The 14,819-nt window shown below is 45.5% G+C and overlaps 2 protein-coding genes across 4 annotated transcripts in view; both read left to right on the top strand.

Moving 5' to 3' along the window:
- Positions 1-11,208, top strand: part of LOC119902764 (protein disulfide-isomerase TMX3-like) — a 29,217-nt gene extending 18,009 nt beyond the window's left edge. Inside the window, exons 9-16 of the mRNA XM_038719122.1 lie at positions 537-603; positions 1,881-1,979; positions 3,754-3,811; positions 3,905-3,958; positions 4,046-4,102; positions 10,537-10,666; positions 10,760-10,828; positions 10,915-11,208. Of these exons, the coding sequence (XP_038575050.1) occupies positions 537-603; positions 1,881-1,979; positions 3,754-3,811; positions 3,905-3,958; positions 4,046-4,102; positions 10,537-10,666; positions 10,760-10,828; positions 10,915-11,103 (723 nt within the window). The 3' untranslated portion in view covers positions 11,104-11,208. The remainder of the gene's footprint in view (positions 1-536; positions 604-1,880; positions 1,980-3,753; positions 3,812-3,904; positions 3,959-4,045; positions 4,103-10,536; positions 10,667-10,759; positions 10,829-10,914) is intronic.
- Positions 11,209-12,890: 1,682 nt separating this feature from the next.
- The window catches only part of cdyl (chromodomain protein, Y-like), a 10,111-nt gene continuing 8,182 nt past the window's right edge, over positions 12,891-14,819 (top strand). Inside the window, exons 1-3 of one of the 3 annotated variants that reach the window (XM_038719115.1) lie at positions 12,891-13,117; positions 13,885-14,623; positions 14,741-14,819. The exon at positions 14,741-14,819 is cut by the window's right edge and continues 175 nt beyond it. In XM_038719115.1, coding sequence (XP_038575043.1) covers positions 13,094-13,117; positions 13,885-14,623; positions 14,741-14,819 — 842 coding nt within the window. In that variant the 5' untranslated portion in view covers positions 12,891-13,093. Of the gene's footprint in view, positions 13,167-13,229; positions 13,679-13,884; positions 14,624-14,740 lie in introns of those variants that run through there. The other 2 variants (XM_038719116.1, XM_038719117.1) reach the window with 2 other exon arrangements.

The following is a 14,819-nucleotide window of genomic DNA, read 5'->3' as shown; positions in this document are numbered from 1 at the left end:
GTGACAGTAGGTGACAGCAGATTATGGTAGGTGACAGTAGAGGACAGTAAATGACAGTAGGTGACAGCAGATTATGGTAGGTGACAGTAGGTGACAGCAGATTATGGTAGGTCACAGTAGATTATGGTAGGTGACAGTAGGTGACAGCAGATTATGGTAGGTGACAGTAGGTGACAGTAGATTATGGTAGGTGACAGTAGGTGACAGCAGATTATGGTAGGTGACAGTAGGTGACAGTAGATTATGGTAGGTGACAGTAGGTGACAGCAGATTATGGTAGGTGACAGTAGGTGACAGTAGATTATGGTAGGTGACAGTAGGTGACAGTAGATTATGGTAGGTGACAGTAGGTGACAGCAGATTATGGTTGGTGACAGTAGGTGACAGCAGATTATGGTAGGTGACAGTAGGTGACAGCAGATTATGGTAGGTGACAGTAGGTGACAGTAGATTATGGTAGGTGGAGCCCGTCTACCTGTCTGTAGACCTGCTGTCATGATGCATTCAGCATTGTTTGTTCATCTCTGTGTTTGCAGGACGTCATCCTCCCCTCTCTGCCAGCTGTGGTGGTTTTTAAAGATGGAACCTATTTGACATTTGACGGTGAGACAAGAAATTGACCTCTCAGCTTTAAATGACCAGATAAACAGGCGAAAGTAAACAGCGCACCACATTACTGTCATCATGGCAGGATTAATAATATATTCAGAATCAGAATGAGGTTTATTGCCAGGTACATTTTTTATATACGAAGAAATTGCCTTGGTATAAGCTGGTGCTCACAGAACATATGAACATAAATATATAAAAAGTAAAGGGATCCAAAATGTACAAGCATAGAAAAAATACAATAATACTATAACCCTAATGGAAAAAAGTGCAATATATATAATATTAATAATAATCAATATGAAACCATAAAGGGTGGATTTGCGTCCTCTCGTTGAGCAGCAGCATATTTCAGGCGACTGAAACTTAAACTAGTAGCAGCGAGCTGCTGTGAGAGAGAAAGTGTTGGATCAGGTAATGAGTGAAGTCTCGGTCTCGTTAGGTTTAAAGGATATATTTACTTATTTTATCTCTGCTGGTAACATTCGTTATACTACAGACCTCCACGAAGCTCAGATTACAACTGCAGTCCAGTTCCCAGCATTGTCGGTTCTTCATATTAAACTCAACTGACAGCATTAAAATGTCAGAGTATAATATTCTCCAAAGGGAAATATTTTAGTTTTTTAGAAAGACGGGAAGAGAGGCTACGCTGCCAGTGTTTAATCAGCTTGTGTTTTTCTGTGAATTGATGTGGCTGCTGTATGGACGGAGTTAATGTCCTATTTTGACAGAATAAATCAAAAGCTTGTGTAAAAAACTTACTAGTAGAAGTATTGAATGGATAAACAGTCGGCTTTGTTGCTACACTGGCACGTTAAGTGCCAAGTAGACAGAATAGGCTCCAATCAATATATTTAAGGAATTACTAGTTTTCACATTACAATGTTGAATTAATTAAATATAAATCAACAACAAAATCCCTTCCACTTTTGTTTTTATAATTTTTGCATGCGTTTCCAGTTTTCTGTCAAATCGCACGAATTTATTTTGTATTTTTTGCATGTACTTCCTGTCCTGACAGTGGAGCCTGCACCAGAAGTAACTCCACACTGGAGGTCTGCAGCCGGACACTCTTGGGTTTAACTGAAAGGAATTACAATGTCGACAAAGACTATTACAATCCATTAAATCCTTTTAATATCACTTAATTACTGATGGCTGAATAGTTAACGAATTAAGGCAGGCATGTTGGTGTGTGATTAAACTCAGAGAACATGTGGAACCAAATATTCAGGTCTCGTCTTTCATGAGTTTGAATTGTGTTTCAGAGGAACGTGACGGTGATCTCAAGTCATGGATCAACAGAGAACGTTTCCCAAACTTCTTTAAGATCGACAGCTACACTATGTACTCCATGGGAGAGTCAGGTAACAGAACACACCTGAGGCTGATGTTCCATCCTCAGGTAAACTGAAGCTGCTGGTTTGAACATTATCCTTCTGCAGCTAGAAGCTCGGTTCAGTTACAGTTTTAGGATTTTCTTTTGAATGGCGGCCTGTGGAAGTACCCGTAACACCATCAATATATTACATACATGTTAGAGAAATCATACTTACATGTACATGTTTAAACACGTTACCATCCCCATGTCTACTCCCACAGTTCGTACTGACAGGCAGACGCTTTGTTTCATATGTAGATTACTTTGATGGCCTTTCACCTGTAGGTTGTGCTGCAGTCCAAATACAACAGTAGTGCTTCATACCACCAGGAAGTGTTTCCCTGCTGGAGAGTCTGCGAGCCTCAACATGTTTGGGCGTAAATCTTAAATCAGCCATCACACACACGTTCTCCAGCAAATGGAAATTACATGGAAACTTTCACAGAACAGCCCGACATTTTTAAATTTCAAAGATTAAATTGTGAATTTTGTAACTGAGCCAGAAAAGGTTTTATTTTCATGAAACTAAACAGTCTGCTGTAAGCTTTGGGGAAGACATTAGAATTAAATTTAAATGTACAATAAGTTATTTGTGTTTTATCATAAATTAATTGGTGAATTTCATAAACAAACATTTCTAATTCATCATTAAATTCAATTCAATTTTATTTATATAGTGCCAAATCACAACAACAGTTATCTCACAGCGCTTTTCATAAAGAGCAGGTCTAGACCGTACTCTGTGATGTTATTTACAGAAGCCCAACAGTTCCCACCAAGAGCAGCACTAGGAGACAGAGGCAAGGAAAAACTTCCTTTTAAGAGGCAGAAACCTCGAGCAGAACCATGACTCAGGGTGGGCGAGGGCGAGAGAGAGAGAGAGAGAGAGAGAGAGAGAGAGAGAGAGAGAGAGAGAGGGGGAGAGAGAGAGAGAGGGGAGGGAGGCAGCCTACACAATATCCACACAGAGGTCCAGACAGTAAAGGTGATGTTGCTATAGACTAAATGAAAAATGAGACAGATATTTATAGTAGTGTTAATGATAAAAGTCGCAATGTTAATGATTATAATAACAATAATAACAATAGGACTAGTAACAATAGTCGTTGCAGCAGAGGGTGTCGAGCAGGAACACGGGGGCAGCAGGTGACCCGCAACCACAGATCCAGACTCCACAGCTCCAGAGCCAGAAACACCTGCAGGAAGTGATAGGAGGAGAGAGGAGAGGGACGAGAAAGCACAAGACTACCAGAAAGGGGAGAAGTTGTGTTAGTAACATGCAATAATGGGATGAGGTTGCATACAGAGGGAGAGAAAGTAGAGGAGAGAGGAGCTCAGTGCATCATGGGAAATCCCCCGGCAGTCTAGGCCTATAGCAGCATAACTAAGGGATGGTTCAGGACTAACCTGGGCCAGCCCTGTCATCATGTCAATGCTTTCTCATAGAATTCAGACTAAGCAGTTTATCAACACCACATTTCAGCCCCTTAAAATCTTTATTTATTTGATTACTATTTCTGCTATTATTGTTAAAAATTAGTTTGCATATAAACATTAATTAAGCACTGAAAGACATCTGTCTGTTTATTAAAGAGACATAAAGCTGAACATGTTTGTTGACGTTTTGGAGGTTCTCTTATTCACATCTGGACAGTCTGAGTTGGAGCACAGCAGCATCTAGTGGACGTTAGAGGAACTGCAGTCACAGCTCTGAGGCTACTGATTGGTTCATGTGAAGTAACTCCGCCTCTCTCCTGCAGATAAACTGGTGTTGTTGGCGCTGGTGGGGGAGAAGAGTATGTGTGAGGAAAGTCTGTGGTAAGACTGCATCGTCATCAGTTAACAGTCAAATTAACAGTGACATCGTCTGTTTGGATCTGACCTGTGATGTGTTTCCTGTTACCTGTTCAGGTATAAAGGTCTTGTGGAGAAAGTGGCTGCAGACTACAAAGAGATCTACGGCAGGTCAGAGGGAAAAAATATCCAAAATATTTATCTGAAAAACTGAAAGACAAAGACCTGAAACTGTCTCTCTGTCTGTCTGTCTGCCAGGAACTTCTACTTCGGTTACATGGAGGGGACTGACTACATTAATGGATTTGTGATGGGGTAAGTTTTTGGTTAACATCACTGATTAAACAAACGGGAAAAAGTTATTTAAAAACAGACTCAACTAATGTATCTTGTCCTATATCTCTCTAGTCGGTAAAGTCTCTAGTCACAAACAGTCTAGTGGGTAGCGTCTCTAGTCACAAGGGTTTTGTGTGTAACATCTCTAGTCTCAAATGGTCTAGTGGGTAGCGTCTCAAGTCACAAAGGGTCTAGTGGGTAACGTCTCTAGTCACAAAGGGTCTAGTCAGTAACGTCTCTAGTCACAAAGGGTCTAGTGGGTAACGTCTCTTGTCACAAAGGGTCTAGTCAGTAATGTCTCTAGTCACAAACGGTCTAGTCGGTAACGTCTCTAGTCACAAAGGGTCTAGTCAGTAACGTCTCTAGTCACAAAGGGTCTAGTGGGTAACGTCTCTAGTCACAAAGGGTCTAGTCAGTAACGTCTCTAGTCACAAAGGGTCTAGTGGGTAACGTCTCTAGTCACAAAGGGTCTAGTGGGTAACGTCTCTTGTCACAAAGGGTCTAGTGGGTAACGTCTCTTGTCACAAAGGGTCTAGTCAGTAACGTCTCTAGTCACAAAGGGTCTAGTGGGTAACGTCTCTAGTCACAAACGGTCTAGTCAGTAACGTCTCTAGTCACAAACGGTCTAGTGGGTAACGTCTCTAGTCACAAAGGGTCTAGTCAGTAACGTCTCTAGTCACAAAGGGTCTAGTCAGTAACGTCTCTAGTCACAAAGGGTCTAGTGGGTAACGTCTCTAGTCACAAACGGTCTAGTGGGTAACGTCTCTAGTCACAAACGGTCTAGTGGGTAACGTCTCTAGTCACAAACGGTCTAGTGGGTAACGTCTCTAGTCACAAACGGTCTAGTCAGTAACGTCTCTTGTCACAAACGGTCTAGTGGGTAACGTCTCTAGTCACAAACGGTCTAGTGGGTAACGTCTCTAGTCACAAGGGTTTTGTGGGTAACATCTCTAGTCTCAAATCGTCTAGTGGGTAGCGTCTCAAGTCACAAAGGGTCTAGTGGGTAACGTCTCTAGTCACAAAGGGTCTAGTCAGTAACGTCTCTAGTCACAAAGGGTCTAGTGGGTAACGTCTCTAGTCACAAAGGGTCTAGTCAGTAACGTCTCTAGTCACAAAGGGTCTAGTGGGTAACGTCTCTTGTCACAAAGGGTCTAGTCAGTAACGTCTCTAGTCACAAAGGGTCTAGTGGGTAACGTCTCTTGTCACAAACGGTCTAATCAGTAACGTCTCTAGTCACAAAGGGCCTAGTGGGTAACGTCTCTAGTCACAAAGGGTCTAGTCAGTAACGTCTCTAGTCACAAAGGGTCTAGTGGGTAACGTCTCTAGTCACAAAGGGTCTAGTGGGTAACGTCTCTTGTCACAAAGGGTCTAGTGGGTAACGTCTCTTGTCACAAAGGGTCTAGTCAGTAACGTCTCTAGTCACAAAGGGTCTAGTGGGTAACGTCTCTTGTCACAAACGGTCTAGTGGGTAACGTCTCTTGTCACAAACGGTCTAATCAGTAACGTCTCTAGTCACAAAGGGCCTAGTGGGTAACGTCTCTAGTCACAAACGGTCTAGTGGGTAAGGTCTCTAGTCACAAGGGTTTTGTGGGTAACATCTCTAGTCTCAAATGGTCTAGTGGGTAGCGTCTCAAGTCACAAAGGGTCTAGTGGGTAACGTCTCTAGTCACAAAGGGTCTAGTCGGTAACGTCTCTAGTCACAAAGGGTCTAGTGGGTAACGTCTCTAGTCACAAAGGGTCTAGTGGGTAACGTCTCTAGTCACAAAGGGTCTAGCGGGTAACGTCTCTTGTCACAAACGGTCTAGCGGGTAACGTCTCTAGTCACAAAGGGTCTAGTGGGTAACGTCTCTAGTCACAAACGGTCTAGTCGGTAACGTCTCTAGTCACAAAGGGTCTAGTGGGTAACATCTCTAGTCACAAAGGGTCTAGTCGGTAACGTCTCTAGTCACAAAGGGTCTAGTCAGTAAGTCTCTAGTCACAAAGGGTCTAGTGGGTAACGTCTTTTGTCACAAAGGGTCTAGTGGGTAACGTCTCTAGTCACAAACGGTCTAGTCGGTAACGTCTCTAGTCACAAAGGGTCTAGTGGGTAACATCTCTAGTCACAAAGGGTCTAGTCGGTAACGTCTCTAGTCACAAAGGGTCTAGTCAGTAAGTCTCTAGTCACAAAGGGTCTAGTGGGTAACGTCTTTTGTCACAAAGGGTCTAGTGGGTAACGTCTCTAGTCACAAGGGTTTTGTGGGTAACATCTCTAGTCTCAAAGGGTCTAGTGGGTAGCGTCTCAAGTCACAAAGGGTCTAGTGGGTAACGTCTCTAGTCACAAAGGGTCTAGTGGGTAACGTCTCTTGTCACAAAGGGTCTAGTCAGTAACGTCTCTTGTCACAAAGGGTCTAGTCAGTAACGTCTTTTGTCACAAGCGGTCTAGTCGGTAACGTCTCTAGTCACAAAGGGTCTAGTCGGTAACGTCTCTACTAACAAATGGTCTAATGGGTAACGTCTCTAGTCACAAAGGGTCTAGTGGGTAACGTCTCTAGTCACAAAGGGTCTAGTCGGTAACGTCTCTAGTCACAAAGGGTCTAGTGAGTAACGTCTCTAGTCACAAAGGGTCTAGTGAGTAACGTCTCTAGTCACAAAGGGTCTAGTGGGTAACATCTCTAGTCACAAAGGGTCTAGTCGGTAACGTCTCTAGTCACAAAGGGTCTAGTCGGTAACGTCTCTAGTCACAAAGGGTCTAGTGGGTAACGTCTCTAGTCACAAAGGGTCTAGTCAGTAACGTCTCTAGTCACAAAGGGTCTAGTGGGTAACGTCTCTAGTCACAAAGGGTCTAGTCAGTAACGTCTCTAGTCACAAAGGGTCTAGTGGGTAACGTCTCTTGTCACAAACGGTCTAGTCAGTAACGTCTCTAGTCACAAAGGGCCTAGTGGATAACGTCTCTAGTCACAAACGGTCTAGTGGGTAACGTCTCTAGTCACAAGGGTTTTGTGGGTAACATCTCTAGTCTCAAAGGGTCTAGTCAGTAACGTCTCTAGTCACAAAGGGTCTAGTGGGTAACGTCTCTAGTCACAAAGGGTCTAGTCGGTAACGTCTCTAGTCACAAAGGGTCTAGTCAGTAACGTCTCTAGTCACAAAGGGTCTAGTGGGTAACGTCTCTAGTCACAAAGGGTCTAGCGGGTAACGTCTCTTGTCACAAACGGTCTAGTGGGTAACGTCTCTAGTCACAAAGGGTCTAGTGGGTAACGTCTCTAGTCACAAACGGTCTAGTGGGTAATGTCTCTAGTCACAAAGGGTCTAGTCAGTAACATCTTTTGTCACAAAGGGTCTAGTCCGTAACGTCTTTTGTCACAAGCGGTCTAGTCGGTAACGTCTCTAGTCACAAAGGGTCTAGTCGTTAACGTCTCTACTAACAAATGGTCTAATGGGTAACGTCTCTAGTCACAAAGGGTCTAGTCGGTAACGTCTCTAGTCACAAAGGGTCTAGTGGGTAACATCTCTAGTCACAAAGGGTCTAGTCGGTAACGTCTCTAGTCACAAAGGGTCTAGTCAGTAAGTCTCTAGTCACAAAGGGTCTAGTGGGTAACGTCTTTTGTCACAAACGGTCTAGTGGGTAACGTCTCTAGTCACAAACGGTCTAGTCCGTAACGTCTCTAGTCACAAACGGTCTAGTCCGTAACGTCTCTAGTCACAAGCGGTCTAGTCGGTAACGTCTCTAGTCACAAAGGGTCTAGTCGGTAACGTCTCTACTAACAAATGGTCTAATGGGTAACGTCTCTAGTCACACAGGGTCTAGTCTGTAACGTCTTTTGTCACAAGCGGTCTAGTCGGTAACGTCTCTAGTTACAAACGGTCTAGTCGGTAACGTCTCTAGTCACAAAGGGTCTAGTCAGTAAGTCTCTAGTCACAAAGGGTCTAGTGGGTAACGTCTTTTGTCACAAAGGGTCTAGTGGGTAACATCTCTAGTCACAAACGGTCTAGTGGGTAACGTCTCTTGTCACAAACGGTCTAGTGGGTAACGTCTTTTGTCACAAACGATCTAGTCGGTAATGTCTCTAGTCACAAAGGGTCTAGTGGGTAACGTCTCTAGTCACAAAGGGTCTAGTGGGTAACGTCTCTAGTCACAAAGGGTCTAGTCCGTAACGTCTTTTGTCACAAACGGTCTAGTGGGTAACGTCTCTAGTCACAAACGGTCTAGTCCGTAACGTCTCTAGTCACAAACGGTCTAGTCCGTAACGTCTCTAGTCACAAGCGGTCTAGTCGGTAACGTCTCTAGTCACAAAGGGTCTAGTCGGTAACGTCTCTACTAACAAATGGTCTAATGGGTAACGTCTCTAGTCACACAGGGTCTAGTCTGTAACGTCTTTTGTCACAAGCGGTCTAGTCGGTAACGTCTCTAGTTACAAACGGTCTAGTCGGTAACGTCTCATGTCAATTCAATTCAATTCAATTTTATATATATAGCGCCAAATCACAACAACAGTTATCTCACAGCGCTTTTCATAAAGAGCAGGTCTAGACCGTACTCTATGATGCTATTTACAGAAGCCCAACAGTTCCCACCAAGAGCAGCACTAGGAGACAGAGGCAAGGAAAAACTTCCTTTAAAAGGCAGAAACCTCGAGCAGAACCATGACTCAGGGTGGGCGGCCATCTGCCTCGACCGGTTGGGGTGAAGGAGAGAGAGAGAGAGAGAGAGAGAGAGAGAGGGCAAGAGAGGGAGAGAGAGAGAGAGAGGCAGCCTACACAATATCCACACAGAGGTACAGACAGCAAAGGTGATGTTGCTATAAATGAAAAAATGGTACAGATATTTATAGTAGTGTTAATAATAACAATCGTAATGTTAATGATTATAATAACAATAATAACAATAGGACTAGTAACAATAGTCGTTGCAGCAGAGGGTGTCGAGCAGGAACACGGGGGCAGCAGGTGACCCGCAACCACAGATCCAGACTCCACAGCTCCAGAGCCAGAAAACCTGCAGGAAGTGACAGGAGAGAGGAGAGAGACGAGAAAGCACAAGACTACCAGAAAGGGGAGAAGTTGTGTTAGTAACATGCAATAATGGGATGAGGTTGCATACAGAGGGAGAGAAAGTAGAGGAGAGAGGAGCTCAGTGCATCATGGGAAATCCCCCGGCAGTCTAGGCCTATAGCAGCATAACTAAGGGATGGTTCAGGACTCACCTGAGCCAGCCCTAACTATAAGCTTTATCAAAGAGGAAAGTCTTAAGCCTACTCTTAAATGTGGAGATGGTGTCTGCCTCCTGAACCCAAACTGGAACCTGGTTCCACAGGAGAGGAGCTTGATAGCTGAACGCTCTGGCTCCTAGTCTACTTTTGGAGACTCTAGGAACCACAAGTAACCCTGCATTCTGGGAGCGCAGTGCTCTGGTGGGGTAGTAAGGTACTATGAGCTCTTTAAGATAAGATGGTGCCTGACCATTAAGAGCTTTGTAGGTAAGAAGAATGATTTTAAATTCTATTCTGGATTTTACTGGAAGCCAATGCAAAGAAGCTAAAACAGGAGAAATGTGATCTCTTTTCCTGGTTCCTGTCAGAACACGTGCTGCAGCATTCTGGATCAGCTGAAGAGTCTTAACGGACTTTTTCGAGCAGCCTGATAATAAGGAATTGCAGTAATCCAGTCTAGAAGTAACAAATGCATGGACTAGTTTTTCTGCATCATTTTTAGACAGGATGTTCCTGATGTTCGCAATATTACGTAGGTGAAAAAAAGGCGGTCGTTGAAATTTGCTTAATGTGAGACTTAAACGACATGTCCTGATCAAAGATAACTCCAAGATTCCTCACAGTGGTTCTGGAGGCCAGTGCGATGCCATCAAGGGAAACTATATCTTTAGATAATGCGTCACGGAGGTGCTTAGGCCCCAGAACAATAACTTCAGTTTTATCTGAGTTTAACATGAGAAAATTACAGGTCATCCAGGTTTTTAACATCCTGAAGGCACATTTGAAGTTTAGCTAACTGATGAGTTTCATCTGGTTTGATTGATAGATATAACTGAGTATCATCTGCATAACAATGAAAGCTTATGGAATATTTCCTGATAATATTGCCTAAAGGAAGCATATATAAAATGAAGAGGATTGGTCCGAGGACAGATCCTTGAGGAACTCCATGACTAACTTTGGCATGCATTGAGGACTCATCGTTAACATGTACAAACTGAAATCGATCTGATAAATAGGACTTAAACCAGCTTAGAGCGGTTCCTTTAATGCCAATGAAATGTTCCAGTCTCTGCAATAGGATCTGATGGTCAGCGGTATCAAATGCAGCACTAAGATCTAATAAAACCAGTACAGAGACAAGTCACAAATGGTCTAGTCGGTAATGTCTCTAGTCACAAATAGGTGTAGTTGTTAATGTGTTTCTGTTTGGTTTGTTCTTGTCAGAGAGGTGACTGTGCCGTCCTTCATTGTGGTTAATCTGTCCAATGATGGCTACTTCCTGCCACCTAGCGCTGTGCAGGCAGAACATCACCTGCTGGACTTCCTGAAAGGGGTTTTGGATGGCAGTATCCAGGTGAGTCCGGACTCCAGAGTCACCCGGAGGACAAAGGAGAGCTTCACCAGCTCTGTTTAATTATTTCTGATCGATCTTTGTTTCACTTCTCAGAGACAGGGAGGAAACGACATCGCCCAGCGCATCAGACGTTTAATTTACGACGCCAAAGTCACGCTGACGGTAAGTTTTCAGTCCTGTTTCTGGTTTGCACCTGTGTGTTTGTCTCAGTGACCTCTGACCTCTCCGTCCTCTGTCTGTCCGTCCAGCCACTGTTCAGCGAGGCTCCGCTGTTTGCCTGCCTCCTGGTCAGCATCCCGATCATCTTCATCTCCACCTTCGTCTACCTCTGCTGTTTCGCCCGACCCACACTGATTGATGATGATGGTGAGGCCATTCCACTGTTGGCACCGTCAATGCAGAGCCGCAAGAAACGCACCGACAAAAAGTCAGACTGATGAGGATCAGGAGGAAGACCAGATCCAGAAAACCTCATTGTCCATCACAACAGCATCATCTCTGACCTTTTTCTGTGAAATAAAATAAAAACAGTACACACAGTTTACCGCTTCACCTCTGTTTTAATAACTGCAACAGAAACCAGGGATTCAAAGAGCAACTTTACAGAAATAAACATGTCACATCTCACATCTGTTTAAATTATAATAAGGTATTAAGTAATGCGTCATTAAGGACGTGGCTGCCCTGAGTGACAGGTGGGTGCTTTTAGGCTTCTTTCGGCCTCAGCTCCACCTTTTTGCCTGTTCTTGGATTGGCTGAGAGTTAAGCTAGTAAGGCACTGCCAAGAGGGCAAGACGCCCACACTGACCTTCACCATCGCTCTACAGAAACTGATCCACGTTTTATAGAGTAGAGTCCTCCACACAGTCAGACCCAACAGATCCCGTCATGAGTAGCATTTGGTCACAAAGGCGAGGAAAAACTCTTTTAGCAGGTAGAAATGTCGAGCAGAACCTGGGAGGAAAGAGAACACACAGCAGCAGCATCCACATTGAGCAGCAGGAAGCCTGCAACTACAGATCCAAAGCCCACAGATCCAACTGTCAGATCATTGGCTAACAAACCTTTGTTGGTTAATGATCTGAAAACTGAAAATAATTAGCATGTCATGTTTTAGCTGAGACATGAGCAGCTCTGACAGCTGCCATGATTACCAGCCTGTGTCCTGTACGTCTTGTTCTTCTCTGCTCCAGCAGGAGTCTCCGAGCTGTAGGCCTGGTTTCTGTTGCACGTGTCCTCCGATGCAGGACAGACGGACACACAGCTCTGTGGCTCATGGTAACTTCACTCTATGTTGATAACATCTATTGTTTGTTAAATGTGTTCATGTCTTCTGTTTATTTGTTTATTTCATCGTGTGTTTTAACTGCACATGGACAATAAAGGCTGTCAAATCAAATCACGAGATCTAATTCATATCAGTAAGAAAAAGGATCAGCTGGACTTCCCCAACATGAAACCCCTCATCAGCGTGGTCACATTCTGGACTCTGTGTTTAAACATGGATAGTGTTTCAGCATCAGAGGTGTGAAAAGCGCTCTGTGTTTGAAGCTAACCCTAAAGACTGAGAGGGTTCTGGATCAGAGAGGTTCCTGTAGACAGCTGAGGCAAAGTTATGAGATAGTTTGAGTGTAAATGTTGGGAACACCTCGTCCCACCTCGACACCCTGCTGCTCCTCTGCAGGTGACGGAGAGGATCGCAGCTGACTCCTTCCTTTAAAATGCTGTGTTTTACTTTACGGGTTCATTCTCCAACCTTGTTTTACCTTAACTAAGGCAGCCATCTGTTTTGATCAGATTAGTTCTGAATGTTCTGCCTCAGATTATTGATCTGGTGTTTGGCATCAAGTGTTTGTTCTGAGCAGAAAGAAAAGTTTGAAACCACATTAACTTTCACTCAGGAGCAAAAATCAGCCTTTAAAGTGAAAGAAATAAAGATTATGTCGTGGTTTTATTTATGTAAAGGAAAGGTGGGGACCAATAAAATATAGAAATAGAACATAATGCAGCTCGTCTTTTAGCTGAAGTTCCTTTTTTTGGACAATTTGTTTCTTTTAAACTTCAAGCTTTCTTGTTGTCTAATTAAACGTTTTATTTGTTAGTTCACTTTTCTTGTAGCTGTTTTTTTGGAACATTTTAAGAAAGTGAAGGGGACCTGTCCCCGGGGGCCCAGAAATGACACCTGTGGAAAAAAATAAGAGCCAGCGGCCTCGCGGGCTCTTATTTTGGAGGTGAGGCAGAGCGGATGTTTCCGTGAAGCTAACAGCTAACCGCTAACAGCTAGTTAACTGTGCTAAACTCCGTCCCCGTCCCGGTACCGGACCTGCGGACCCCAGAACCAGTTGGACCCGCACCTTCGGGTTCTTCTCATGGTGCCGCTCGAGTGAAGAAGCTTCTGGAAGCTGCTCGTGCACGCGCTCTGTCTCCATGGCTACGGAAGAGTTCTACGAGGTGACGCGAGCTAATGCTAACATGCTAACGGCAGAGCTAACTTTACAAAGTGAGCAGCCGAGCGACAGAAAGTGACGTAAAGTGGTTCTTTAGAGACTAGGGGACTCGCGAGCGCGAGTCCTAATCCGCAGCCGGAGGGTTCGGACCCCGGTACCAACTACAGACCCAGTTAGGTAGCTTAGCGTTAGCTCGGCGTTAGCTCAGGCTAGCATTACAGTGCAGGAGAGTTAGCATGTGTGTCAGAGTCCATAAAGTGAAGAACCGATCACTCTGCTAATCAATAACCTCAGATCACAGTGACGTAGGTCAGACTATTCATCAGAAAACTGATCGATCAACACAAACTCGTTACGTCATCAGTTCTCTCTGAAGTTATTAATCAAGTATCAGCTGGTCGATCAGAAGGCTTCCTCCTGTGGTGATCAATAAACGGGTGTAAAGTAGGACAGGAATGGGTTTATTGATCATCTCTGAGCATTACGTCATCAGCAGCACAGTTTGTTGTTAAGGTGTTCAGGTCTTTGTGACGGACAGCTGATCGATCGCAGCAGCCCAGTGAAGGTGCTTGGATTTTCTAAAGCTGTGTCTGAACTTCCTGATTTGTTGCATCATTGATCCGTCAGCTTGAGACGGACAGGTTGGAGAAACGACCTCGCGCCGTCTCTGCTGAATAAACTTTATTAACACAGTCAGAATGTGACCAACACACTGATGGTAATGAGTCATGTAAAGATGGCGTCCCTCTGATGAGCCGTTTCCCCCTGCAGGTGGAGAGGATCGTGGACAAGAGGAAGAATAAGAAGGGGAAGGTGGAGTACCTGGTCAGGTGGCGAGGCTACAGCTCAGAGGGGGACACGTGGGAGCCTGAGAGTCACCTGTCCACCTGCATGATCTACGTCCACGACTTCAACCGTCAGTTCTCTGAGCGACAGAGAGACACCACCTTACTGCGCTCCACCCGCAGCTCGCCCAGCCACCACTGCAGCCCCGCCCACAGACCGCCCTGCAGGCCTCCGCCCGCCGGCGCTCGCAGTGACATCAGCAGCGGAGGTTTAACCGGAGACTCTGATCAGCTGAGACCTGCTCTCGGCCCGGCTCACCTGCCCCCAGCCGGACTGACCCACCCCGCCTACGTCAGCCCCCAGCAGCCCCTGCCGGCCGGCAGGTTCAGCAGCGGTCAGATGTCGGGGTCCCTGGCCGGCTCGGCACGTCGCAGCGTGGACCTGTCCAAGACCGGCATCAAGATCCTGGTTCCTAAGAGTCCGATGAACAGCCGTCTGGACTCGGAGGAGTCTCCCAGTGAGGCGGCTCACAGCCTGGAGGCCGGAGCTCAGGAGGCCCACCTGGTCCCACCTGAGGTCGCCCTGCTGGAGAAACCTGCAGGAGTCCAGCTGGGACCCGGAGAGGAGAGGGCCCGCATGGGGACCAGACCCCGCTGCCAAAACCCCCTGCCCCCGCCCCGGCTGCCCGTCACACCTGCTGCCATGCGCTTCCTTGGCGGAACAGGTAAGGTCAAAGGTCATACAGCATTTCACTAAATCTGAACCCAGGATCAGCAGGGAACAGGTGAGACCACAGTCCAGGTGACCCTGTAAGTCTAGTGCTCACCAGCTTCTCCTCCAGGTAACTCTGCGTTGAGGGAGGCTGTCGCTGCCAACGGGATGTCAGGTGTGCAGAGTGCTGTTGCCGGGGCGACCAGTGT

The sequence above is a fragment of the Micropterus salmoides genome, unplaced genomic scaffold (assembly GCF_014851395.1).
Source record: "Micropterus salmoides isolate LMB-PRFRI ecotype aquatic unplaced genomic scaffold, ASM1485139v1 Ms_hic_scaffold_14, whole genome shotgun sequence".
NCBI lineage: Eukaryota > Metazoa > Chordata > Actinopteri > Centrarchiformes > Centrarchidae > Micropterus > Micropterus salmoides.
This window is presented reverse-complemented; position numbering and strand designations above follow the sequence as displayed.